At 31.1% G+C, this 27952-nt stretch overlaps 4 protein-coding genes across 4 annotated transcripts; 3 read left to right on the forward strand and 1 right to left on the reverse strand.

Moving 5' to 3' along the window:
- The first annotated feature begins 1501 nt into the window (after nt 1–1501).
- Nucleotides 1502–5681, forward strand: LOC125832546 (probable polygalacturonase At1g80170). The gene is made up of 9 exons (XM_049511720.1): nt 1502–1817; nt 2698–2829; nt 2915–3085; nt 3168–3188; nt 3318–3525; nt 4040–4121; nt 4193–4301; nt 4460–4576; nt 5206–5681. Exons 1-9 carry the CDS (start codon nt 1590–1592, stop codon nt 5482–5484), a joined length of 1347 nt encoding a protein of 448 aa, XP_049367677.1. The 5' UTR covers nt 1502–1589; the 3' UTR covers nt 5485–5681.
- A 2389-nt stretch (nt 5682–8070) lies between these two features.
- Nucleotides 8071–8558, forward strand: LOC125832416 (pathogen-associated molecular patterns-induced protein A70-like). The gene has a single exon (XM_049511564.1). The coding sequence runs from the start codon at nt 8123–8125 to the stop codon at nt 8402–8404; it is 282 nt and encodes a 93-aa protein (XP_049367521.1). The 5' UTR covers nt 8071–8122; the 3' UTR covers nt 8405–8558.
- A 6255-nt stretch (nt 8559–14813) lies between these two features.
- On the forward strand, nt 14814–15083 carry LOC125832557 (uncharacterized). The gene has a single exon (XM_049511738.1). It carries the CDS (start codon nt 14814–14816, stop codon nt 15081–15083), a length of 270 nt encoding a protein of 89 aa, XP_049367695.1.
- Nucleotides 15084–20363: 5280 nt separating this feature from the next.
- LOC125832301 (glyoxylase I 4-like) lies at nt 20364–21662 on the reverse strand. The gene is made up of 3 exons (XM_049511441.1): nt 21391–21662; nt 21134–21239; nt 20364–20841 (listed from the first exon to the last, which is right to left on the reverse strand). The coding sequence occupies exons 1-3, from the start codon at nt 21543–21545 to the stop codon at nt 20566–20568; spliced, it is 537 nt and encodes a 178-aa protein (XP_049367398.1). The 5' UTR covers nt 21546–21662; the 3' UTR covers nt 20364–20565.
- Between the last annotated feature and the right edge of the window lie 6290 nt (nt 21663–27952).

Here is a 27952-nt window from a genome sequence, read left to right on the forward strand (position 1 = left end):
AATCGCAATCATAAAAGTAAGGTTGTACAAATTAATGAATCTCAATTATCTTAAAGCTAGCGACTTCGTGAATAAAATCCTTGTATTGTAGATCCATGGGGGTGTAAGACATCAAGCTTCCTAATCATACACGATATTGTTAAAAATGATATTCAATTAACATAAAAATTCAGCGTTCAGTAAAATTGAATCTAAACATATGGAATCAAATAAGAAAGCATATTTCTCTCTATATATAAATAAAATTGTCACATCGTCATGTGATAGTAACTTTACTAATTAGGTTAACCCTCCCTTCCAATTAAGAAAAATATTAGCTTCAAAAATCACGAAGAGCTAGGACAAGTTAGAGCTGATTCTATCTTAAGCAAGTTCACGGGGACTGATTAATTATGAGATGGCCCCGATATAATGATCATTTTTTTTGGTCCATTTGCCAATAATGCGAAACGGCTTAATTATAATTAAAGGGATTATATACCTCTGATCCCTAAAGTATTAAGTAACTTCTTTTTGGTCCTTTTAATACATGACTCAGCATATTTCATTTTTTAATAAATCAAATTATAAATTTTTCTATTCCTTTAGCTAGAAAAATATATTGTATTTTATTTTTTATCGAATTATATTATCATCAAATATGAATTAACAAGGCAGATTTTAACATATCAAATGAATAATTAAATAGTGAAATAATTTCTAAATATGGTAAATTTATGGATACCGGAGAGATTAAAAATGCAAAATTTGATTGATTAAGGGGTTGTTTTGTAGCTGATTTAGAGTTGAATTATGCATATATTAAATTTTGCACAAGTAATATCATATTTGGTAATTGATTAGAAGTTCAGTTACTAATGCATAAATATTAATACTAGTTTTGATTCATAATTGAAAAAATCAACATAATAGTATAAGTTTTGAGGAAATTCATATAGTATTTTATGCATAAATCATGATAGAATAATTCCGCATAAAATAATCTATATTCTGCTTTCTAGAGTATATATCAATATCCTTGAATAAAAACAATACATAAATTCTCATAAATAATGCATATATTACTAATATTTACATAATTCTAACTAATTATCTAACCACCTTTAAAAATTTAATGCGCTCAATCTTATATTATAGGGATCAAAATAAAAAGTTATTACTAATACCTAAGGGCCAATCAAAAATTAAATACTGTATAATTTTATATTGACTCCCATGTGAAAAAAATGACATCTGATTATATGCTTTTCGAAAATATTCTTGTGTTTGCATAAGCTTATTTTAAGTATTTTTAAATATTTATATAAACCCAAAAATGTGTAAATATATAATTTTAAGCTAAAACTTAAAAGTCAAAAGTCAAAAGTCAATAAATAAATTTAAGAAAAAGTGTGAACATTTAATTTTGAGCTGAAACTTGAAGCCAAAAAGTCCATTCACACATGTATCTATTAATTTTCTCACATTAAAGAGGCTTGTGACTTGTAAGGCCATTTTTTTGGGAAAAAATCGTGCCGACAGCGATTTTGACCCTGTCAAGTGTCAAGTACTACGCTGTTTAGTTACGAAGTGCTTCCCATTAATGGAAAATGGGGAAGATGGCATCTTCCTTTAATTTCTCTTCCTATTCCAAATCTGTTGCTCTGTTTGCATCACTCTACAGTCTTTATTTCCTCTTGATTTCTGCAAATGTGAGTGGATTTGAGTCACTCTTACAGCTCCTTCCAGCATCTGCTTCTTTGAGGAGCAAATCGGAATCTCTTTTTCAAGTCAACGATTTTGGAGCTGCCGGAGATGGGATTACCGATGACACTAATGTAAATCCCCTTCATTCAGCTAAAGGTCCCTTAATTTTATCTGCATTCACTATGATTATGTGCTTCATTTAAGAGCCGGTGAAAAATATTTTATTCTCTTATTTGTTCATTGTGGATCATTCTCGAGCCGAGAGTATATCAGAAATAAACCCTCTACATATACATTACCCTCCCTATACCGCACTTGTTGGATTATGCTGGGTATGTTGTTGGTGTTGTTGTTCATTGTGGATCATTAATTGGTCAAAATAGTTGTATTTTTCATGGATATTAGGTGTTACAAGACAATGACTAATGAAAGCAACACACTATTTTTCATGTGAAATCTTCAAAGGGAAGAGAACCAATGGCCAATCACCAACTCTTATTATTTCTCAATGAAAGATGATACACCAATAAATCCTTTTTTATATATATATAGGTTGGTGAAAAAACTAATCTTAGAATGTTAAGGATGTGCAACCCCTGCAATTAGGCCCACAAATGTAACAATAAGGTTTTTATTGAAAGGATGATTTACTCATTCCTTTTGTACTGTATTAAGATTGATACATTAAATTAAAAAAATTAGAAAAGGTTTTGAAGAAGAATAGAGCATATATATTTTTTTTATTGTAATGAGAAAACTAAGCAAAAAACTGCTTGATTTGCTTGTCTTAGTACAACAACAACATAACCAGTGAAATCCCACTAAGTGGGGTCTGGGAAGGGTGGGAAGGGTAGAGTGTACGCAGACTTTACCATTACCTCGTGGAGGTATTGAAAATTTTAGGTCCTTATTGTTTGGTGAGCTAAAAGTTTTTGAGACTTTTTTATGAAGATGGATCACCAGAATGAGAAATACTTAGCTTCAGTTAAGAAGTTCATTTTGTGCTTTCAGTCTTTTAAAGATGTTTGGGATATGGCCTGCTCTTCACCATCACATGCAAAGATTGTCATCCCTGCTGGTTATTCTTTCTTAGTTCGACATATTAATTTTGCTGGTCCTTGCCGGTCAAAGGTGTCTATACGGGTGAGTGCCTAATTGAGATATTACATCTTGTCTAACTCTTTATTTCACTAAATGGTATTCAGGTGTCTTTTTCGATATACACAAGATTGCAGGTACTATTTTAGCACCAAAGGATCCTGAAGTCTGGGATGACTTGAATCCACGAAAATGGCTCTATTTCTTTAGAGTAAAACACCTGACAGTAGAAGGAGGAGGAATTATAAATGGTATGGGCCAGGAGTGGTGGGCTCGGTCATGCAAGGTCAACAGAACAAATGTAATTCTCTTCGCCATTGTTTACATCGTGCTTTATGGTTCTCTTTCACATAATGAATTTGATGTTTCTTTTATTTTGCTAGCCTTGTCATCATGCTCCAACGGTCAGTTCTGCCTTTCCCTCTATGTGATTTTAATTTTGACTTATACATTAGATATCGACTTTCTTTTAGGAAAAAGAATTTTATCTGATGCTTATTTTCGTTGTGGTTCATTAATTAATGGGAGTGCAGGCTTTAACTTTCCACAAATGCAACAACCTGAAAGTCAAGAACATAAAGATCTTTAATAGTCAACAAATGCATTTAGCATTTACTGGTTGCAAACATGTTACAGTATCACAACTCGTAGTCAAAGCCCCAGGTGATAGCCCCAACACCGATGCAATCCACATAAGTTCATCTACACAGGTCAATGTCAAGGATTGCACTATTGGCACAGGTTAGTTGATCTTTAGTCATTGCAATTGGAGAGACAGATCATCTGATCACTATTTGGCATTATCGTTGTTTCTAGTTGTAACTTTGCTCGACATGGCTTGGATTACAATCTAACGAATACAATGAATGTTTTGGATGATAAAATTCGGATTTATGGTTCGAATAATGCATTTTATGGGACATAGCTATGTGTTTGCGGAGGTCAAATATAAGGCATTGTCTAGGGGATCTGCAATAGTGGACCAGTAGTTGTAGTTCAATTATTGTTAGTAAAATGTGAAGTCTTTGGATACAATAAGCAGGTAAAATATATAAAGCCAACTCTTCTTTACGCCAGATCGATTGATACTCAGTTTCTTCGTTTTAAGTTTTTCTCTCTATTGCCGGATACTCCAGTTGAGGCAATTTCATCATCAACAATGCATTGATTTTGTATGATCAAGGATATCGTATTCACATTCGATCCTCTATCGTATATTTCATTATCTTTTGACTAACGAAGAAACTGAATACAGGAGATGACTGCATATCTATTGTCGGCAATTCATCACGGATCAAAGTCAAAAACATTGTGTGTGGGCCAGGCCATGGTATAAGGTAGAACACTTTTCTATTTTGTTGAAGTTATGTATAAGATGAAGTTTCTAATTAGTTCCCTGTTCTTTTAGCATTGGAAGCTTGGGAAAGTCAAATTCATTTTCTCAGGTTTACAATGTTCATGTTAACGGAGCATCTATTTCCAACACTGAGAACGGGGTTAGAATAAAGACTTGGCAGGTAATTTGTTTCCATATGCGCATGAGATGAATCTTCAAAACCTCGACACCATTTTTGGTGATCATTCTGCACTATGTTTCATCTCTAGAATATAAATTTGCTGACCTACGGTTGCATATCCTAATCGTGTTGTTGGTTTCCCCTTAATGCTTCTTCAGGGTGGTTCTGGGTTTGTCAAAAAGGTTTCTTTCGAGAATGTTTGGATGGAAAATGTCTCAAATCCTATCATAATCGACCAATATTATTGTGATTCTACGAAACCCTGTTCAAACAAGGTATGTTTTCTACTCCATTTCTTGATTCTCAGTTCAAATTCAGCTTCTTTGTCTGTTCTATAAATTGGTTGCGTAGAAAAAGAGTTCTCTCTTGCATGTCCGTTCTGCATTTTAGCTAGGTATTTAGGTGAGCCTTTCTTAGCCAAGGCCATTTCTGTATTGAGCTTATGACAAAGGTCTGTTGACATAGTAAATTGTTGGCCTACTAGTGAATTAGTGAAGGTAGCTACATCCATGATGGAGTTATTGCTTGAGAACTAAGTGAATATTTAATACCCCTCCGTTTCAATTTGTCTGTTTTAAATTGAACTTTCTGCATGACATGGACCACCAGATTAAAGAACATGTTGGTACATTCTACATATCTTAAGTTTGAAGACGAGAAGTTTCAAAAGTCCTATTTGTTTTCTTAAACTATGTACCAAGTAAAAACCAAACAAAGAAATTGGAATGGATCTGATTAGCTCTGTATTAAACTCTTCTTTGATAATTACTTGTTACTTCTGGACTAAATGAAATTAGTAATTCACTGCTCAGCATCTAGGTAGAAGAAATAGACCATCAACAGTATTCCATGTTTGTGTGTGAATGTGTGGGCTAAAACTAAGTGTAACTGTGGACTTGCGCAGACTTCAAATATTCGCATTGACAGCATATCCTTTATGGGTATTAAAGGAACTTCAGCTACAGAAAGGGCAGTAACACTTGCCTGCAGCGATAGCTTCCCCTGCAGAAAGTTGTACTTGGAAGATATTCAACTTACTTCATCTTCTGGGGATCCTACAACATTTTTTTGCTGGCAGGCATATGGCACAACCTCAGGTTTAAATTATCCCCCTCCTTGCTTTCCCTGTAATGACGGCATTCTTCAGCCAAAATTTTTATCTAACTGGAGTCAATCGATTTGATGTCTTCTATTCTAATTGTACAAATGCCTGGACCATATATCAGTTGAAAACTGCTAAATTAATTGTCATTGATATTCGTTATCCTGAGCAAAGCTAGTTAACTTATCAAGCAAGTGGAACAGTTTGGTCCACAACATACTGATGAGTAGCTTGTCCAAGTAGTGATGTTTATTGAAGAAAATTTGAATGTTGATTAATGGATCTTTATTACTTCATTCATCTGTAAATAAAGTGCTTATTCCTTTTCATGAATCTTCATGAAAAAAGAGAGTATGATATCTAACAAATCGGATGACGAAACAAGAAATGCAAAAAATGTTTCTAAACAAAATTATATACCTAAAAGAAGGTATTATAAAAAGAAAAACAATTTCAAGAAAACAAAACCAACAGAAAAATGTAAATAGAAGGACATAAAAGTTATGAATGTAACAAGAAAAGAGTAAAAATTTGCGTCCGATTGTCCATATTGGACGTTTCTGCAGATAAAATCTGCAAGAAAATTACTTTCTCAAATTTTTTTTAATCTTTCTCAAAAAAAAAATCTGCAAGAAAATTGTCACTGCCTTTAATATATTCAATTTTAAATGAATAAAAGGATAGCAACACCTGCCATCGATGCAATCTTCTGTACTGAGGTTCAGAAGGAAACTGTGAAGTTGAATCTTCTATTGCATCTCGATTTACTGATATTGCTAGATCAGATAAGTGATGTTATTAGTAATGTCCTTGAAACGATAAACGCTGTGAGACTTATGAAGTATAGCTATAGCCTGCCTGCAGAAAAATTACATCCGTTTGTAGATTCTTGTTTCGGGTTTTTTTCTTAAACATCTCCGCTGGAAAACTATATTACAATGTAGTATACTCTATGAATCTCGTGTTTCTTTATGTGTTCACTTCTTTATATTTTGAATCGCTATACCAAAAATCTTGGCTCTGTTACTATGCGTTCCTTTCAGTAATGCTAAATATCATTGTGTAAGAATTACCACAAAATATTAGAATCACGACTTTCTGGAGAAAAAAAATTGAATCTCAAATTGGGCTCTAGAAACTTCATTTGGAATATGGCCAAACCTACCCTTTTTAGAGTTTGAAAAACATGAAGGTTGCTGAAAGAAAATTGGTAGAACACCGCAAGTGATAAAATGGAATCCCAAAATTAGGCAGATTTAAGTTGAAAGTTGAAAAATGAGAGGGGCACCGGCATAGAGCCTGCCCATGCAGGCTCTATTGAATATCAAAGTCAAAATCACATGTGCTGACACGCTACTTGCTAGAAACTTGCCCATGCCACATGATTTGAGTAATAATTTGCTACCTACAAAGCAACAGTCAGGCATTTATTTAGGTATAGTAATAAACTAAAAAGATGCCATGCCGATATTCAATACACTCTATCCCCCTTTCTTTCTTCTTAGATTCCTTCAAATCTGTTAATGGTCACAACAGCACGTGGAAATTATGATACTTCATTGAAGTGTATAATCATGTTATTTAAAAGCTTAAATTATTAGAGAGAACACACTTTCATTATTTAATTGCATTTTTAATGATAATATATGAATTCGAAATAGAATAAAAATCAGAATAATTAGCATCGCACATGAAAGTGACAACCTTGAATCGCCAGAAATGGCGACCAAACATGGGACCTTTCGGTTTTAGTCCATCGCTTATGCCGCAATTTTTTCAAACTTCGCGGCTTAAGAAACGCATTCGTGTGGGGAATTTCAACTACTTACAAGTTACAACCATTTTAATAGGCGGCTCTCCTTCAGGCTCCATCTAAGTATTTACCAATTTTATGTCTATCTGTTATATCTTGCCTACTTTTATTATTATTACTATTTTTCTCACGTAGTTATCTGATTAAAATTTCATTTTGTCATATTAAGTAGTTTGATAACATTAAACATATCATTAGTGACAATTTGACACTATACATCTAGTTGGACATTTTATCATCTACTGTTAACCAAGTGGGGGAAGAAAAAGGATCCCTTCAATTATAATTACCTTATTTTTTTGGCTTGTTTCTGTCACGTGATAAATGATTATCAAGCGCATAATTACAGAGCTTACCTAATTCCATGACACATTTTCTTTTTCCTAAAACACCAAGGGGTCATTTAGTATCTGGTTTAGTGGTGACTTATGTAAATACTAAATTCTACACAAGTAATAGTAATAGTAATAGTGTAATACTATGATAGTTGGTTAGTAGGTGCGTTATTAATATATAAATTAATATTATATTTGGTTTATAGTTTAAATATTAAATACATAAATCATGAGACAATTCAATCTACTTTAACTTTATACTAATATATCAATAACTTAATCCTACATAACTAATTTATACAGATTACAAACACCTTGATTTAACTATGATTTTTTCCTGCAAAACAAAAATAATTAGGCAGCTTTCCGGCGTGGATAAAGGGCCAAAAAAGTAGATGGGAATCATATTCCCCACTTTATCACATAATTATTAATTACGAATCATAGAAGAGGAAAAGTCGTATCTCCTATATTGGCGTCTACCTATAAATATGGGTAATAGCCTATAGAAGCAGAACATTATCAACTCAAGTGTTTTTCTTTCAGAGCAGAGCAAAAATTAAGCTAAAAAATGAGTAGTTCCTTGAATCCCCGTTACTACCGCACAGCCAAAGTGGAAGAAATTGAGAAAAAAACAGAAAGGCCGATGGAGTACTTCACCAGAGAGATACAGAGGCCTAATTCTACGAATATGAGGAAGCCGGCGGCAGCGCCAAAGAAGCTGGAGAGCAAGCCATCGGAAGATATCAATGAAAGTGCGGAGAATTTCATAAACAAGTTTAAACAACAGCTGCTTCTGCAGAGGCTTGAGTCCATAGAGAACTACGAGCAAATGCTTAAGAGGGGAACATAACGACCTCTCTTTCAAAATTATTTTCTCAATTTTTCGCGTGTTATGTATGAATTGTTTCATTGTATTGCTATATGTGTATTGTGTGTGCGGTCAATTAGTAAGTCAGAATTATAAATAACTTGTAGTAATATATAAAAAAAATTATTATTACTGGGTATGTTGAGATTTGCCTTCTTGCTGCCGTGCTTTACTGCGTCTTTAATTTTTGTTGTGCTGCTTCAGAGATGCATATTTTTCAACATAATTTACTTGCATTGCTAGTTTTCTTGGTACTAAAAGTGAAAGATCTTTCTAAAAGAGGTATCCCCTCGGTGCATTTGTTGGATTTATTCATACATAAAAAGACTCATTTCAAAAAGTGTATTCTTCTTTTTGAAAATTTATTTATTTTAAAAAGGTAATCATGAATTCTTAAACTTCGTATCCAATCAAATTATATGCATATGATAGATATATCCTTCTTCTCAAGAGAACAGGATCGGGTTTGAGCGGTATGTATTTCTATTTTGTTAATGAGAGATCTGAGTTTAAGCACACGATATGGAGTAACATTTGTTACTTTAACCCCAATTTGGGATTATTTTTTTTTTTGCAAATTCAGATTTAGTCGAACTTAAAAGCAAAAAATATAGGATATGTCTTTCTTGAATGATCCTGTTGTGCAAATAAGATGATCCCTTTTATGTATATTAAAGGAGACTAGGGTATCTTTATCTTGTCTTGTCCTTTTTGAAAATGTGGAGTTGGAAATCAAAGGAATAAAAGAGGTTATTCTGTAACTTTGAACAACTTTTGAAGGTCGTATCGAAAGCTAGCCAGTACCCTAATTGGTGTTTGTTTAAGTTGTAAATTGTTAACAAAATTCTTTAAAAGCTTTTTGGAAAGATGTTAAATTGTCCCACAAGATTTTATTTATGAAGGGTACTGTCTGTACTAGCTACTAACCATTTCCAATTTTGGCTTTCGGCTAGGCAGCCTTGGTAGCAAATTTGGGACGGATGGAGTAGCAATAAAAAATAAAAAAAAGATATTTAAAGCAGGTCGAGCACATTTTCATGTGCTTGACTCATTAAAAAATATCGTATGTGAGAGACTTGTTGAAGATATAATTAAATAAAAAAAAATTACTTTTATTTATATAACTTAAAAAATATCGTATGTGAGAGACTTGTTGAAGATATAATTAAATAAAAAAAATCTACTTTTATCTATACATTCCTAACGTTTACTTATGATAGAAGATCTTGATGATGGCATAGACCCCATTGGGCTTTTACGGAGATTGCTCAGCCTCCCATTTAGGGTGTGTTTGGTATGAAGGAAAATGTTTTCCTAGAACATGTTTTCTTGGAAAATAAGTTGATTTTTGACTTATTTTCTCATGTTTGGTTGGTGAGTAGAAAATATTTTTCGGAAAAAAAATTTAGTGTTTGATTTATGAATGAAAAATAATTTTGAGAAATATCTTTTATTTTTACTAGAGTAGAAAATAATTTTTGAAATTGAAAATAGTTTTTAAAAACAAACTTAAATTTTTTTTGGGGAGTGGGGGGTGGTAGAGGATGGGTGAAGGGGGGGTCGAGGGTAGGGGTGAAAAATTGAAATTTTGAAGTTGAAAATATTTTTGAAAAACAAACTTAAAATTATTTTTTGAGGGTGGGGGGGGGGGGGGGCTGGGTAGGAGGTGGGCGGGAGGGATCAAGGGTAGGATGAAAAAATGAAATTTTGAAGTTGAGAATATTTTTTAAAAACAAACTTAAATTATTTTTTTTTGGGGGGGGGGAGGGGGGTTAGGAGTGGGTGGGTGGGGGCTGGGTAGGAGGTGGGTCGGGGGTCGAGGATAGGGTGAAAAAAATGAAATTTTGAATTTGTAAATATTTTTTAAAAACAAACTCAATTTTTTTTTTGGGGTGGGTGATCGAGGATCGGGATGAAAAAATAAAAATTTGAAGTTGAAAATATTTTTTAAAAACAAACTTAATTTTTTTCTTTTTTAAGGGGGTTGGGGGCTGATAGGGGGTTGATGGGGGGCAAGGGTAGTGGGTGGGGGGTAAAAAAATAAAAAATTGAAATCAGAAATATCTTTTAAAAACAATTTTTAATATTTTTTTTGGGAGGGGGTGGGGTAAAAAAATTGAATTTAAAAACAAGCTTTAAATTTATTTTTATTTTTTTTGGGGGGTGGGGGGGGAGGGGGGGGGGGGGTTGGTTGGAGGTGGTTTGAGGGTAGGGACAAAATAAATTGATTTTTTCAACAAAAAAATAATTGTAATTTGAAGTTGGAAGAGAGTTTTGGAAAATGTTTTCCTTAAGTTTAGAAGGGAAGTCATTTTCCTTAAATTTGAGGAAAATAAGTTGATTTGGAAAATATTTAGCCCAACCAAACATGAGAAAATTGAAAAACAAAAATGTTTTCCTTCATACCAAACACACCCTTAAGGTAGACAAAGAGGAGAGTATCATATAAGAACACAATAATAAAATCTCTTTGGAGTTTGGACTCAAACCTTCCGGGAGGGCCTGTTGCAGTGATGATGTATTGAGTTGAAACTAGGCTGTCAAAATGAGCCCAAAAAAATTAAAATGATTCGTCTAATCCATTTATATTTTAGAAAAAATTAGCAAACTAGTCACAATCTTTAACATAATTATTAAAAACATCTATACTTTAAAATAATTAGGCGAAATGGTCTGGTGAACCCTTATATTTGTATCAGTTTGTATTCTAAACCCTTCTACTTACACCTTTGTCATCTGAACCCTTAAACTCAATTAAAATGAGACTTTTAAGCCCCTCCAACCATATGTGTAGCTCACTCTCCTTTATATAATTGACATGTCATATTCACGTCAAATATATTAATGCCACATCATAATTATTTCATAACTATTTTTTAAAATTATTAACCAAAATTATTTAATAAAATGTAAAATAATAACATTTTAATTTATTATTGGCATTTCTAATTCTCCCTATTTCACGACCAAACATCGCCGGCGTCGTCGCCATTTTTGCCGGCGAAATCACATATACTTTCTCCCTCACCCATCTTAATCTCCGCCGCACACCATCACTACTTTTCTTTCCTCCTCCAACCTCCACAGTAACAACAACTTAAACCACCGCAAAATCAGATCTGGCCACCGCACAACCAGATCTGGCCAAGCTTTTCGTAATCCTCACACCTCAAATTGCTTACAAATACAATTTCACACCAACCTATGGCGTGAAACTCGTCGAAATCTACCCATTATAGTTTCTCCCCTTTCCATTGTTTCATGGTCCAAACCATCGCCGCCGTCGTCATTGTTGCCGGCGAAACCACTCATATTCCTTCCTTTACCTGCCTTCATCTCCGCCACACATTACGACCATTTTCCTTTCATTCTCCAACCTCACAAAACCAACATCCAACACACCAGATCTAGTCGAAAAATAGATTTTGGAAAAAAAGAAAAAAAGGGTTGGGCAAGGGCTGAATATGGCTGAAAATGAGGTGTAATGGGTGAAGAAGAAGGAGTTTTTTAATTAATGGTTTAAAAAAATTATTTTTTTATAATTTTAAATATTTTTTAAGTAAAAATGCTCCTCACTCGCCTTAATAGGCGTGTAGTTACACACTTTTGCCAACTCAGACATCTTACTGCCACATAAGCCTGGTCAACGTTCAGAGGGGTTTGTTAAATTGTGTTTTATTGAGTTTAAGGGCCCAGATGACAAATGTGTAAGTAGAAGGGTTCAAAATACAAACTGATACAAGTATAAGGGTCCACCAGACCATTTCGCCAAATAATTATTAAAAATGTCAATATGCCAATATTTTAGAAAATAAATTGAATCCTAATATAATTAATCTTCTTTCCTTTTATTTCTCAAATTAGCCATTATTTATTTCACTATCCTGTAAAAAAAATAAAAAATCATCACTCTTACCCATTTTTCTAGGTTTTACCCCAAATCACTCTTTTCTCTCTCCTCTTTTTCACCATTATTATCTTCTTTCTCTGTTAAAAAAATCAATTCTTCGAATTTCTTACACTTTGTTTAAAAAATCTCACGCTTAATTCAAAGATATTTCACCCATTGATAAAGTAAATTCGAAGTCAACAAGTATTTTGTGAAGTTTCTTGTGATTTTGTTTTCATATTCACCAAGTATTTTGTATTTCAAATTTTTCGTCTTTTAATCCGTATTGTTTGATTTTTTTGTGAGTTTGTTTTAATATTCACCAAGTATTTTGTGAGATTTTCCTCTTTTATGTATTTAAGATTTTTCGTCTTTTAAGCAATATTGTTCGATTTTTTTGTAATTTTATTTTCATATTTGAGATTTTGTAGATTGTAGAAATCTACATTGGCATTTCATACATCATATATTGTTTAATATTTTATACATTCATATTTAATAATTTCGAATTTTGCTTATAGGGTTATTTATGCACAAGTGAATACGGATTTTTAGATTTGAATTTGGTGAACAAAAAATAAAAAAAAAAGGAACATGACAGACGAAGAAGAAGAAGAAGAAAGAGAGAGTCAGAGAAGAAGGTTGCAAAAATTGTATTCATATTAATTTTAATTTGTTTGTCAATTATTTTTCTTTTACTTAGATTTGTATTTGTATTAAGAACATTGTATTTCTTTTTAAGTTTGTAGTCATTCTAATAGGTATGCCAAATGGATTTGTATTTCTTAAGCATGTATCCTATTTATTTCATAGTTAATTTGTATTTATTTTTTTAGAATATTGTATCCTTCCTCAACAGATTGTATTATTTTCGCAATGTATGCTATTTTTTTTACCAGAATCTTGTATCCCTATTTCTTTCATAGTTAATTTGCGTTTTTTTTTTAAAAAAATACGGTATCCTTCCTCAACAGATTGTATGATTTTCACCATGTATGCTATTTTTTTCCAGAATCTTGTATCCTTTCGTAAATCATATTCATATGTAATGATTGGATTATATTGGGATACAATCATGTAATACAATTTCACTGGAATACAATTTTAGTTTTCATTATGAAAGTAATATACTAATTTTAATTTGAATGGTAAAGTAAGTACATAAAATGTAAAAATTATTGGTATGCAATCACGAAGAAAACATAATAATTTTTTTCTCTTTTTTGTTATTAAATAATTGTATTCTTTAAATCAAACAAATAAAAGAATACATAAATAAGATACATAACAAACAAAAATATTGACATTTTAAAAATTTTCCCATTTTAATGGAGGAATTGGGCTAAACTTTAATAAAAGCTAAATTTCATTTCATTAAGCATGATACATTCTAAACTAAGTTTTTATACGCATGATACATTCTAAACTAAGTTTTTATACGGATTACCCCTCGAATGGATACTATTATCTATCCGGACCTAATTTGTTCGGCACAAGTTTAAATTTTTTTAAATTTTTTTGAAACTAAATTTTTACATCGCTCGATGTAAGTACTATAAGAATTAAGTTATACAACATAAGTTGTATAGTATTTTTTTAAAATTTATCGTAATATTTAGAAATTGGAATTAAATTTTTTGAGGCATAGTATGTTCTTTATCTTTTTAAAGAACTGATAATTATTTTTCCCACGTCATTACCTGATTAAAAATTCATTTTGTCCTATATAGATTGATAAGATCAAACATATCATTAGTGACAATTTGACACTATACATCTAGTTGGACATTTTATCATCTACTGTTAACAAAGTGGGCAGAAAGGACCCCTTTAATTATAATTACCTTATTTTTTTGGTTTGTTCCTATCACGTGATAAATGATAATCAAACGCGTAATTATAGAGCTTACCTAATTTCATGACACGTTTTTGTTCCCCTAAAATACTCAGGGTCACTTGGTATCTGGCTCAGAGTTTGAGTTATGAAAATATTATATTGTGCCTACTGCCTAAGTAATATTATGATTGGTAACTGGTCAGAAGATTAGTTATTCAAGTATAAAATAATATTATGTTTGATTTATAAATAAGAATCGACATAACTAATATACGTATAAATTATGAGAAAAATTTTATGTACTATTTTATACCAAAAAAAGGAGATAAAATAACTTCTACATAACTAATTCATACACAAAATGACAGAATAAATCATAAATTTTCTCATCACTAATTTATATATTACGCATATTCGCATAACTTTCACATGCAACAGACGATCCTAATTTAACTATGATTTTTTCCTTAAAAATTAAGTAGATGGGAATCATATTCCCCACTTACACAATCATAATTATTAATTACGAATCATAGAACAGGAAAAGTTGGATCTCTTATATTGGCGTCTACCTATAAATATGGCTATCCAAAATGCCGATAGGAGTAGAGCATTATCAACTTAAGTGTTTTTTTTTTAGAACAGAGGAGAAATTAAGCTAAAAAATGAGTAGTTCCTTGAATTCCCTTTACTACCGCACAACCAAAGTGGAAGAAATTGAGAAAAAAACAGAAAGGCAGATGGAGTATTTCACCAGAGAGATACAGAGGCCTAATTCTACGAATATGTGGAAGCCAGCAGCAGCACCAAAGAAGCCATCGGAAGATATCAATGAAAGTGCGGAGAATTTCATAAAGAAGTTTAAGCAACAGTTGCTTCTCCAGAGGCTTGAGTCCATGGAGAACTATGAGCAAATGCTTAAGAGGGGAACATAAGGGCTCTGTTTTTTTTTCCTAAATTTTTCGCGTGTGTTATGTATATGAATTGTTTCATTGTATTGCTATAGGTGTCTCATGTCATCTATGTCAATCAGTAAGTCATAATTATAAATAAATGGAAAACTATTATTGGGATTTTTGAAATTTGCCTTCTTGTTGCTGTGCTTTAATGCATGTTTAATTTTTGTAGTACTGCTTCAGACATGCATATTTTTCACCATAATTCACTAGCATTGGTAGTTTGGTACTAAAAGTGAAAGGTCTTTCTAAAAGAGGTACTCCTTAGTTCTTTCAATAATTTATGCGACACATTTTTCTTTCTGGAATCCTAGAAAGAACACATTTCAAAAGTCCATAAGGTGTACTCTCTGATTTAATAATTCACTTACTTTGTTTGTAAGTATAATTTTGAATCATATCAAGTCTTATTTCTTAAATTTTATTTCCAGTTAAATTACATCATATAAATTGAAACAAATGAAGGAGAATTTATATGTATACAAAAAGTATTTCTTATATGTATTCTTCAAAGTTAGAATTGCGGTTAAGTGGTAAGTATTTCTTTATTGTTAACGAGGCATTTCGGGTTTACGCCTGGGATATGGAGTCACATTTGTTACTTTAACCCCAATTTGAGATTATTTTTTTATATGAATTCAGATTTAGTCGGACTTCAATACGAGTATCACGAAAGGAGAAAATATAGGATATATCTTTCTTTAATGATCTTGTTGGCCAAAAAAGATGATCCCTTTTATTCATATTAAAGGAGAGCAGGGTATCTTTATCTTGTCTAGTCCTTTTTGAAAATATGATATTGGAAATCAAGGAATAAAAGAGGTTATTCTGTAACTTTGAACAAACTTTTTGAGGTTGTATCAAAAGCTAGCCAGTACCCTAATTGGTGTTTGTTTAAGTTGTAATTTGTAAACAAATTTCTTAAAAGCTTTTTGGAAAGGTGTTAAATTGTCCCAGAAGATGTTCTTAAAAAGGATACCGTAGCAACTACTAATCATTTCCAAGTTCTGGCTTTCGGCCAGGCAGCCTTGGTAGCAAATTTGGGACGGATCGGAGGGAATACCAATTATTCAAAGCAGGTTGAAGTCATTTTCACGTCCTTGACTCATAAAAAAAAATCAAAATCGCATGTGAGGAACTTGTTGAAAAAAAATCAAACTCGCATGTGAGGCTATAAAGAAGTGGGATCTCTTTGGACTTTGAATCTCGCTGAAGGGCCTTGTTGTAGTGATGATAAATTGAGTTGAAGATGAGCCCATAAACAATTGATTCACTCAATTTATTCAAAGTTTTTTGGATTGGGCTTAAAAATCAAAATTTAATCCATTTAAGTGTGACACATTTCAAAACAAGTTCTTGCTTGCATTACACCTCAAATGGATTGGTGTTTAATTTTTACTTCTCATATTTCAGGTACTTAATTTTGCCTCTCCTCATTTAATGAAAATTTGTGAGCCAAAATATAGGGGTGTGCATCAGTTCGGTTCGATTTTATATATTATCGGTTCAGTTTATTGGTTTTCAGTTTTTAAATATACTAACCCAATAACAAACCAATAAGATATTTTTTTATCGATTTTTTATCATTATCGGTTTGGTTTTCGGTTTACCCAATAAGAAAATGTCCATAAAATATTATATGACTTCTCACTTCTCTAAATGCTTTGAAATAGTGAAACAAGAAAATAACGAGAAATTGCATCAATAAGAGAAAATATAGTACAAAGGCTATAATTACATGTCATTGCCAAAACATAGTATGAAATTTCTAATGTTAATCAAATTACAGACCTTTACAAACTTGCAAAAGCTACAACCTACAATTACAAACGAAAAGTAAAATCAAATAATCCATCAAAACTAAAACTAAAACTAAAATCAAATAGTTACAATTGTGAACCCTTACTTTAGTCTTTAGGTTTTGACTAAACAATAAAGACTAGTAACGCGGTCTGGTGTGAAGTGGGTAGAGTACTAATAATTTGATATAGTTATAGTGTCTAGTTATATATTAAATTATTAATATTTAATATTTAGCAAGGGTAAAGTAGTAAATTATTACCGTCTTATTGGGTTATTGGGTAATAAAAATCGAAACCGAACCAATAACCCAATAACTTTTTTTTATAAACCCATTAAAAACCCAATAATCCAATAACATTTTTTCGATTTGGTTTATTGATCGGTTCAGTTTTTGCATACCCCTACTAAAATATCTTTATTTATTCTTGACATAATTCGATCTAAGAATTTCTTTATCATTTGAAATTGAACAATTGTCTCGCTCAATATAATTTTATAGAGATTAAGTTATGCATCATAAATTGTGTAGTATATTTCAAATTTTGTTGTAGTGTTCGAAATGTAGAGTTATGTTTTTTGAGGCATATATTCTTTATCCGTTTTAGAGAAAAAGTATTTGGTAGTTAATGTGAGATGACAAAGATGTACATCCCATAGATCTACGCCCTCCAGAGTGTTTTTGGTACACCCATCCTGAAAAGCCTTTGCAAACACTGATATTTAAGGACATGAATTAAAGATCACCCCAAAAAAGAGACATTTATACGAATAATCCATTTGCATATATCCTCAAGCGTGGTTAAATTGAGTGGATCCGTCAATTATTTTACAAAGATATTGATCTTAATGTGAATTTTGATACGCATATTCGTACCTACGCATCCAATTTTATCATGTGATTCAACAGTTGGCCGAATCAACAAAAACTTTGTATTTTCCACCTCACTTTTTACCTAATATGAACTGATACGTACTACTACAAATTATTTGAACTCTTACAGAATTAGGAAAATGGACCTACTCTAATTGTTAGGTTTGAAAAAATTAGGTGTCATGCGGAGCTAACAAAGCAAATCTCGAAAGATTATGAGTAAGAAAACAAACGAGAAATATACCAAAAGACACAAAGATTTAATGTGGTTCAGTCAACCGATCTACATCCACAAAGGAGATGAACAATTTACTGCTATATAAATATGAAAATACAAAATATTGAGAGAAATAACTCCAACCAATTCACTCGGAATACAAGGAGGTTCACACAAGTGATAACGTATCACTTGTACTGTCCCACAAATTCTCCCCCTAACCATAACTCTTAAAGTCCCTAGGACTACATTGTGAATGTTAATTAAGTTAGAAGAAACAAGCTTCTATTTATAGAGTTCTAAATTTTTTCCTACGAGAGAATGACTAGTTAATCCTAAACTTTTTCCTAAAAGGAAAACCTATTTATGATAAGAAACTCAAGACAATTAATACTCAAACTAATCAGACACTCATTATAAATTAAAAGTATCTTTGTGGCTCTGGTTTATTGTTTGCATAATTAGGTAAGCAAGAAGTGTTTAAATCTAAATAATCAGTAATTAGTTGGTATTGATGATTTGTCTTTTTTCAAGTGATGACTAGACATGGTGATAAAGGGTACATGATTAACCTGCTTGTTTGGTCTTATTTGATTAATCAAATTACTAATTAGTAGTATGCAACATGAGATTGCCGTCCTCACATATCTACTTAAACTTGAACATGACAGCCAGTATTTCTCTTCATTTTTTTATATGCTCAAAGTTCTTTTGTCTCTGATTAGGTTTTGGCGCTGTTGTCGTACATTTGTTGACAGTTGACACCAAAGATTCAGTTTCATATGAGTAGTAACCAATTCTTTATTTGACACTCCATTCTTTCAATCTGAAACGTTGTCCTTTTTAGTCATTCTATTTAAATTTTTTAACTTAATTCTTTTTCCTTTTATTTTAATAATAAAACAAGCTTTCATTCCATATCTAGTTGATACCCCATAATACACATACGGCATTACATGGATACAAATTTGCTATATCTATTTGCAGTTTAAATTTACCACAACCAAAGTTGAAATCGTACACACTCCAAAGTTTTTTTTATTTTTAAAAAAGTCATTAAATTTTAGGTTCAGCAAACATAAAAATCATATTTGTATGTTATAGCTATAGTTTGTATAATTGCGCTTCATAACAAACTTTATGTTTGCTATCACTATTAATCTGTATATTTCGGTATACATATACATAAAAAGTATGTATTTGGGTCTATTTGTATATTTCGATATACAAATGGGCCCTACATTTGTATATTTCGATATACAAATGAGTCTTGCATTTGTATATTTCGGTCTATTTGTATATTTCGGTATACAAATGAGTCTTGCATTTGTATATTTCGGTATACAAATGGATCCTGCATTTGTATATTTCGGTATACAAATGGAATGGCAAAAAACATGGAATGTTTGCTGCGAATTACAAATAAAAGAAACTATGGTTATAGCATTTAATTTGAATTAATAGTTTGTTATTTCATACAATTTTCCCTATAAGAATTGGTTTAGTACTCCCTCTGTCCCAATTTATGCGACTTACTTTCCTTTTTAATCAGTCAAAAAAAGAAGTAACAATTTAACTTTAAAATGTCTATTTTACCCTTAATGCAATAATTTACAGTCACACAAAATTTTATCATTCATTTTGAACCACAAGTTTTAAAAGTTTTTATTTCTTTCTTAAACTCTGTGTCGAGTCAAACTACTTCACATAAAATTAGACGGAGGGAATAACTCTTAAGTAAAAAAATAAAAGTTAAACTAAAATGACTTTTAAGTCAAAAAATAAAAAATAGAGAGGTCTTACTTTTGGTTTTTAACTTTTTGTAAGTTATTTAAATTATTTTTAGCACTGTCAAACACTTCTAAAAGCTAAAAATGACTTAGTAAGTTTGACCAACTTTCAGGCCAATCCAAACAGGCTGTAAGTACTCCATCATCCTTAATTAGAGAGGTTCTTCATCCTTAACTAGACAAGTTTCAAATTTGCACCCCATTGGCAATGGAGTAGCTTTTGTTAAGAAGCGTTTTACCCTCGATATGAGACTCCCCCACACGAATCCAAATTTAATTGAAACAAATCCAAATTGTTGGAACAGACTTCCCTACACGAATTCAAATTTAGTAGAAATAATGTAGGTACAGACACCAAGTGCGAAACCAAAAAAAGTTTTAAAAAATCATAAATATCATTTGAGCCAAGTCGAGCACAAGCTAAAGAAAATGTTTATATATTATATCAAAGTCTTTTATAATCCATTAAGTTCCATCCCAATAATTCAAAACACTAAAGAAGAAGATAACTCAGTAAAGACTTTGAATCTCAGAAGAAAGGATGACCATTTAAGGATTCAAACAAGCTCATACACAACTTCAAATCTGGACAATTGGCAATTTGTCTTATTACCAACAACCTAAGAAAAGAAGAGACCCAAATACATAGAACACTCACTAAATAACAAATAGTACTAGTAACAAACATCTTTCAGGTAATCAATCAATCATTCTTGATTCTCCTAAACATGAACAAGATAACAAAGTATTTGAACACTGAAACATGCATTACACTCCTTTTTAAGGCTTGATCACTGGGACTTGTACTACAGCGGATTGTTTCTGTGTTTGCTGAGGTTGAAGCAATTGAATATTAGCCCTTGAGCATGATCGAGCCATTTCGCCAGCCAGGGGAATCACTGGCAAGTTGTCGCAGTTACAAATCTCAACCATGAATCCATCTGGATCATGGAAAAACAATTGATCAACATATATTCCTCCTTCTTCAACCAGATGCCTCGCGTATTTTATCCCCATTTCTGTCAGCTTCTTCTCCACTGCATCTATGCTCTCACACTGCTCATCAACCAACAAAAAATTCAATTAAAACTAATTTTCAAAATAAGTTGTTGCACACATTGAAATTTGGCAGAGTGTTCAATTCTACAAGATGTATTCGATTCCATTCTACTCTAACCTAAACTCTAGCTTATGCTCATATAAAGGCATTCAAAATCTTCGCCTCTGACCGTACTTACTAAATTTCATACTTATATATCCATGGCTTCATGTCAAAAGTACTGAATTTAGTTAAATCCATTGCAGATACGCTAAAATCGGCCTTTGTTTGGGAAACAGAACAAATTACCTGGAAAGAGATATGGTTGTCTTTGGGATTGATTTCAGTTTTCTTTTGCATTTCCTCAGGATCTTCCGATTGAAGAAGATGAATCCCAATTCCGTAGCTAAACAGCCTGAAACAGCAAGAAATACATGGAATCTCAATACAAAAATCTGATAAACTAAAGATTCAGAAAGGATGTTAATCAATAGTAAAATTTTGGATTATGCATCCTTTTCTTCGTAATTTATTAATAACAGATGAAAAAGTAAACATGAAATTACCAAGCGCCATTGAAATTGAATGATCCAGGCCTCCTTACAGGCACAAAACCAAGAACATTCTTGTAAAATTCAATGGATTTTTCAACTGATCTGCAAACAAGGGAGATATGATTCAGGGATGTCAAAGCAAGTGGATTTCCAGTATTCCCCTTCATCTTTCGTTTTTTTCTTCTCAAATCGAAGAATTAGCAAATGGATTAGAGACCTGAAAGAGGATTAAAGGAGAAACTAGGAGTAGGTTAGGTCACGGAAATTTGTAATGGTAATGATGAAAAAAAGATGAACTAAGGAGGCTTATTTATAGAAAAGGCTCGCTCTGTTTTAGTTTGACAGCTGTGATACCTCTGGCCCACTATGGATCTGATTGACACGTAGGTACAAGTTGCTGACGTGGACGACTTTATGAAGTTACTTTATTTGGCTTCTTACACGTAAGCTGTTTCGTTTTCTTGCTCCATTCATTTACGTAAATATAGTAATACGGACGATTTCTGTATATTTGACCCGGCAATTCTCACTATTTTCTCATCTTTGAAAAGTAAATTTCTTTTTCTTAAAAAGTCTTTAAGAGTAATTTTTAAGTTATTAAAGGATAATTATAATTAGAGATATACTCAACCGTGGCGCTGCATATTCATGTAGTGTCCACCGAACAGGCGATAAATATAGAAAAATTATTTCGATTTGGATATACGAGAGAACGAAGAAATTGAAGTACAATTTCATATTTGTTCCTAGTTGAGTTTTTCTTCTAATATAGTTAACAAAGAGGAAATGATGTGGCGATGGAATGACCTTTTTAGTCCACAAAAATAAAGATACAAATAATATATGCATAAATTATATTTATTTAAACTTTATTAATATGTGCTAATTACTTTTTTACTTTTGAATTGACACACCTATAAAGAAAATAATGATTGACATAGTAGTTTACTATTTTACCCCTATTAATTATAAAGTAGATGAATTAAAAATTTAAGATTTTGAAGAAATTTTACATTTTTCAAAGTAATTAATTGAGGGTATAATAGATATTGTCTCTGTCCACTTTTAATTGTCATGTTGTGCTTTTCAAAAGTCAATTTGACTGATTTTCAAAGTTTAATTAGATTACATTAATTCGATGTTTTAAACAAAAAAATTTAAATATTCAAAAACTATACGAATAGTACTATGAATTGCAATTTTTTTCATATCGATATGATAAAAAAATACATCTTAAATATTGGTCAAAATTTTTATAGTTTGACTCTAAAAAGAAAATTATGACAATTAAAAGTGGACTGAGAAAATATTACTTGTCTAATTTTCCTTTTTTATTTGTCTATTTTGACAAATCAATAAAGAACAAAAAATTTTAGAGTCAGTTTGACTAACATTTTTTAGGGTCCACTTCTGATTGTCATAATTTCCCTTTATAGAGTCAAACAATAATAATTTTGACTAACATTATACAATGTATTTTTTCATAATATTGATATGCAAAAATTGAAATTTATAATACTTAACATTATACTTTTATTTGTTTAGTCCACGATGTATTTTCTTTTTAATATTTTTTGACTATTTAAACTTTTATTATTTACATGAGCAATTTTTTATTTTTCACCATATAATCTTGCACCCTAATTTTCTTTTGGCATGATACATAAATATGTCCTTCAATTTAGTTTTAACTGTCATCTATGTCTTTCAATTTTTATGAACAAATATACACTTCAATTTGTATAAAACTGATAAATAGACATATTTGTCTTATATGACGTCCTACATAACAATTCTATGTCTTAAATGGCGTCCTAGGTGTATTATACCACGTAGAATGCTTGTGTATAATTATTTAATTTTATACAAATTTAACTATCTATTTGTGCACAAACAAAATCGAAGAATATACATACCAATTGAATTAAAGAGTATATTAATTTATCATGCTCTTTTTTTTCCTATCCCAAATTTATTTTGTAATTTTAAAAAATAAATGAAGAATCTAGATCTTCCTTTCCCATTTACCATGATTAACGTGTAACGTTAAGTTTCTAGTTAACTTTTTAATTTTTCCTAATTTTAGATATTTATGACATTATCATATGAAAGGGGGTTAACTGTTACCCTTCTCTAGTTAGTGGAACAGGATGGCAGCTTCCCCCCCTAATTTCCCAAACTTTTTGTTCTTGGTCATCATAAATTTCACGTGTTTTTTTCAAATTCAACCCCTCGATAACTATAATCAAACTTTAATTTACATATATCAATATCATCGGAGGTACTTTGGGAGAGACTAATATGTCCGCAAGTTATTAGTTGATAACCGAAAAGATCATTCAATTTTGTATTTTGAATCACATATCCTAGTATAATGAATTAAAATTTAATTCATTATAAGTGTAATAAATAGTTTTTTTACAGCATGAAAATATCCAAAATATTTATAATTATCTTCTCATAGATTAAAATATTTTTAAAAATATATATATACAAAAGCATTTATATTCAATTAGTTGAGAAAGCAAAATAGTAGAAGTAACATGTACTAGAAAAGTTTGATGTCAACGTCATGGAAACGTAGATTGCCCACTTCAATAACTAAAAAAACTCACCAAACAAATGTAAGTATTATAAGACAATTCTGACTAAGAAAGATTGGGTTGTTTAAAGTAGAAAATAGGTTAAGATTGTTTTATAGCGCATTCACGGACAAATACATGAGCTTTCTTGTCTTTATTTTGAGTTTAACATTATATTCCATATATTTAAAGATCTGGAACTGATGGTAACCTTTAAAAATGAGCCATTCATATTCTTGATTAATTATTTATTCACATGCTCAATAATTTCGAAATTAGCTTTGAAAAAGGTGGTTCTTTTAACTTATGAGTTGAGTAACATGATGATAAAATTATATTGATTCGTGAAATCATAATTCGTTTAATCTTTCTAAGTTTAGGCTCATTATTGACTTGTCCATAACTCAGCTTATTTTAATCCATCAAAATTTGCTTTGATAGCTAGCTCAAATTAAGCTAGTGTTTGACCTTTGAGTGAAGTTTTACCAAGTGTTTGGCCTCAAATTTTCTCAAAAATATTTATCTATTCCAAAAAATATGATTTATACCCATAAGTTCTAAAAAATATTTAAAATACCCATAAATTTATATTATCATTTTATAATGAATATGTTTTATTAAAAAATAACCTTATAATATAATTGATAACAATCAACAATAACAAAATAACAATATAGGCAATCAATACATTAACAAATTGTTCTTTTTTCTCAATTTTATCACTCAAATTACAACTCAAACTTTTCCGGAGGAGGTAATAACAAATATTAATTGGATTTAATAAATAATGAATATTTTTTATAAAATATAAAAGTTTGGAGTAATTTTTGAATTTTTTAAAATTCTCAAATATTATAACTTGACCCAAATATTATTTTTTTTCTAGTATTTGGGAACTTGGGATACTTGGCAACTATATTTGTCAAGATATAATATGACCAAACACCACTTCTCAAATTTCCCCCTAAATTTTTCCCAAATATTTTTACGGCCAAACGGGTCGTAATTCATATCTACTACTTATATATAAGTGTGGATAACCACACAGGTGGAGATCAACATGCCTGCTTCACCTGTGTGGTTCCACACTTACATATATATTTGTCTATTTTTTCCTCCGTTTTAATTTGTTTGTTTTATTTTTTTAATTTTTAATATATTTAAAAATCGCATAAAAAATACTATAAATCATGATAATTGACAACTAAAATTAATATATCTGTGTCACATAAAATGGGACAAAAGAAGTAACATGTATTATTTAATTTGAAAACTACGTAAAAAGTATTGTAAATCTCAATAATTAACAACATATTGACTCTTGAAATTCTACTTGTGCTATATTTATTGGCACAAGGAAGATAACATATATTATTTTAAAATTACAATAATTAACAACTTAAAATATTTATAAATTATATCAAAATTTAATTGACTCTCTAAATTTTATTCATGCCACATAAAGTGAGACAAAAAAATCTACTGCTTATATATAAGCGTGGATAACCACACATGTGGCGGTCTGACTGCTTCACATGTGTGGTTCCACACTTACATATATATTTGTCTACTTTTTCTCCGTTTTAATTTGTTTGTTTTTTTTAAATTTTTTTTATATATTTAAAATTTGCATAAAAAATATTATAAATCATGATAATTGACAACTAAAATTAATATATTTGTGTCACATAAAATGGGACAAGAGAAGTAACATGTATTATTTAATTTGAAAACTATGTAAAAAATATTGTAAATCTCAATAATTAACAACATATTGACTCTTGAAATTCTATTTGTGCTACATATATTGGGACAATGAAAGTAATTTATATTATTTAAAAATCACGTAAAAATTACAATAATTAACAACTTAAAATATTTTAAAATCATATCAAAATTTAATTCACTCTTTAAATTTTATCCATATCACATAAAATGAGATAAAACAAATAACATATTGAACTCGTACTAGCACGGGCACTTATATCTAGTACTCCATAAGTGAGAACTTCTCGAACAGAATGTGTTAATTTAGAAAGTAGGTAGGATAAATTATGTGAGTGCTTTCTCAGGTTTTGTCCTTGTCGACTTTGCACTATAAGTTAATTTTTACAGACTATCTGCATCATGAAAATGTTGGAAGTGACAAATTTGCTCAGTTGATTCATGTCATGTGTATGTATCACAATTCACAACTCAAAAGTTATAATGCAATCCAGCTAACTTTTCATGTCCTATGTCCCTTTATATTCTACTCGATGTATTCTATATTAATTGAATTTATGAAACAACTGTCAAATCATAAATATAATTTTGTAATTAGTATAATTTATCTTTTAGAAAATTTTAAATTTATTAAAAGAAAAGTCAAATAAAATATAAATTCAAATATTTATCTTAAACTTTGAACTAGTCAATTATTTTGAACAATATAAGAAAAACCTAAAATTCAGTTAATATGAATGGAGAAAGTATATTTTTATAACTGATATCTCCTATTGCTTCTATCCCAATTTAGTTATATCTTTTTTAATTTGTGCGAAAAAGAATTATACATTTTCTTATTTGATAAATATTTAATGACACAATGAATATTTTACTCATGTTTTGTCCCATTTATTTGGTATTTTAGATCTATACACGTCCCAATCTATAAATACCAAATACATTTTCTTTTGCATGCGCATTATGTAACTAAGTATGGTATTTTAGATCTATACACGTTAAGCTTACTTAACGGGATCTTATGGTGACAAATAGAGTCGTCAAAACGGGCTTATCCCATGAGGCCGACTCAATTCAATCCGTTATTAAGGTAGGATTGAGATAAGATTTTTTAAGCCCATTTAAAACTAGAGCTTATAAGTCCAGCCCATATAAGCCTTTGACCTTGAGGCTTAATCGGGGACGGGTCGGAGTCGGCCCATGGGCCAAAACTTTTTACTTAAGGGTAACTTACAATAATCTCACTAGTATATCATCTAATTACTTAAATACACGTTAAGTTGTAATATTATGAATCTTACCAGATTTTGGTACGTCCAGATACATGTATCTCAGAATATATGGACTCAAAATTAGGTTAATTTGTTCTAGATACACTCTATCTAAGTAGATTCGCATGTATCTAGGATACATAGACAAATCTCGCGCCCTCGCCTCCCTCCCATCTTGCTTTTCACTCTCTTATCTCACTCTTGTATATGGTAAGCGAGATACATGCTAATTACACTAGATTTTTTTGCTAGTGTTATTGAAACAACACCATTGTTAGCCATATTTGATTTGAAAATCTTCTCATTTTCTTGATGTTATAGAATTATAAGTTTGAAAAGGAAAAAATGAAAAACTGAAGGGCTAGACCGCCTTATCCCTCGGCCCTTCTAGAGTTGGGTTGGGTTGGGTTATGCATTTTCAGCAATGAAGGGCCGACCCGCCCTAACCCTTTAAATTCCTTAACCCCCGAGGCTTGGGCCGGATGGGGCTGAGCCGGCCCTTTTTATCAGCTCTAATGCCAAATATTATAATTAGTGAAATCTCAAGCATATGTCAAAACAGATAATCATTTTAATTTTATGAAATAGTCATTATTAGCAGCGAGCTGATCTGGTCTTGATTTTCATGTGATGACGGTCGACGGATACGTTTGGATTAGAAGGCTGAAAGGAATCGCCAGGAACGAATTCAAAATTTGAAGTTTTGGGATCAAGCTCAAAATTCCATTGAGATTAATTTGATTTTCTAGGTTTGAAATCAACTTCTTATACTTGCGTGAAAAAAAATTAACACGTCACTGTTGCTGAGAATGTCATTGTTGTATGACTGCCGTGGGATGGATGGAATCTATCGATGAATAGAAAATACTCCCTCCCTCTCATTTTATATGAGACTTTTCCGATTTTGAGATTCAAACAAGTTTTGATCGTAAGTTTTTATACATTTTTAAAACATTTTGAATTATCAATTATTGTAGCTTATAGTACTTTTTACGT

Source organism: Solanum verrucosum, unplaced genomic scaffold (assembly GCF_900185275.1).
Source record: "Solanum verrucosum unplaced genomic scaffold, falcon-dt-bn FXZP01000009.1, whole genome shotgun sequence".
In the NCBI taxonomy this organism is placed as follows: domain Eukaryota; kingdom Viridiplantae; phylum Streptophyta; class Magnoliopsida; order Solanales; family Solanaceae; genus Solanum; species Solanum verrucosum.

What these genes read in the sequence shown, in the direction of transcription:
- LOC125832557 (XM_049511738.1), top strand. Translation starts at nt 14,814, where the DNA reads ATGAGTAGTTCCTTGAATTCCCTTTACTACCGCACAACCAAAGTGGAA.
- LOC125832416 (XM_049511564.1), top strand. Translation starts at nt 8,123, where the DNA reads ATGAGTAGTTCCTTGAATCCCCGTTACTACCGCACAGCCAAAGTGGAA.
- LOC125832301 (XM_049511441.1), bottom strand. Translation starts at nt 21,545, where the DNA reads ATGAAGGGGAATACTGGAAATCCACTTGCTTTGACATCCCTGAATCAT. An exon ending in TTCAATTTCAATGGCGCTTG is followed by an intron (nt 21,240 to 21,390) that starts GTAATTTCATGT and finishes TTGCTGTTTCAG; the next exon opens with GCTGTTTAGCTACGGAATTG. An exon ending in ACAACCATATCTCTTTCCAG is followed by an intron (nt 20,842 to 21,133) that starts GTAATTTGTTCT and finishes GTTGATGAGCAG; the next exon opens with TGTGAGAGCATAGATGCAGT.
- LOC125832546 (XM_049511720.1), top strand. Translation starts at nt 1,590, where the DNA reads ATGGGGAAGATGGCATCTTCCTTTAATTTCTCTTCCTATTCCAAATCT. An exon ending in GGTCAAAGGTGTCTATACGG is followed by an intron (nt 2,830 to 2,914) that starts GTGAGTGCCTAA and finishes GATATACACAAG; the next exon opens with ATTGCAGGTACTATTTTAGC. An exon ending in CTTGTCATCATGCTCCAACG is followed by an intron (nt 3,189 to 3,317) that starts GTCAGTTCTGCC and finishes ATGGGAGTGCAG; the next exon opens with GCTTTAACTTTCCACAAATG.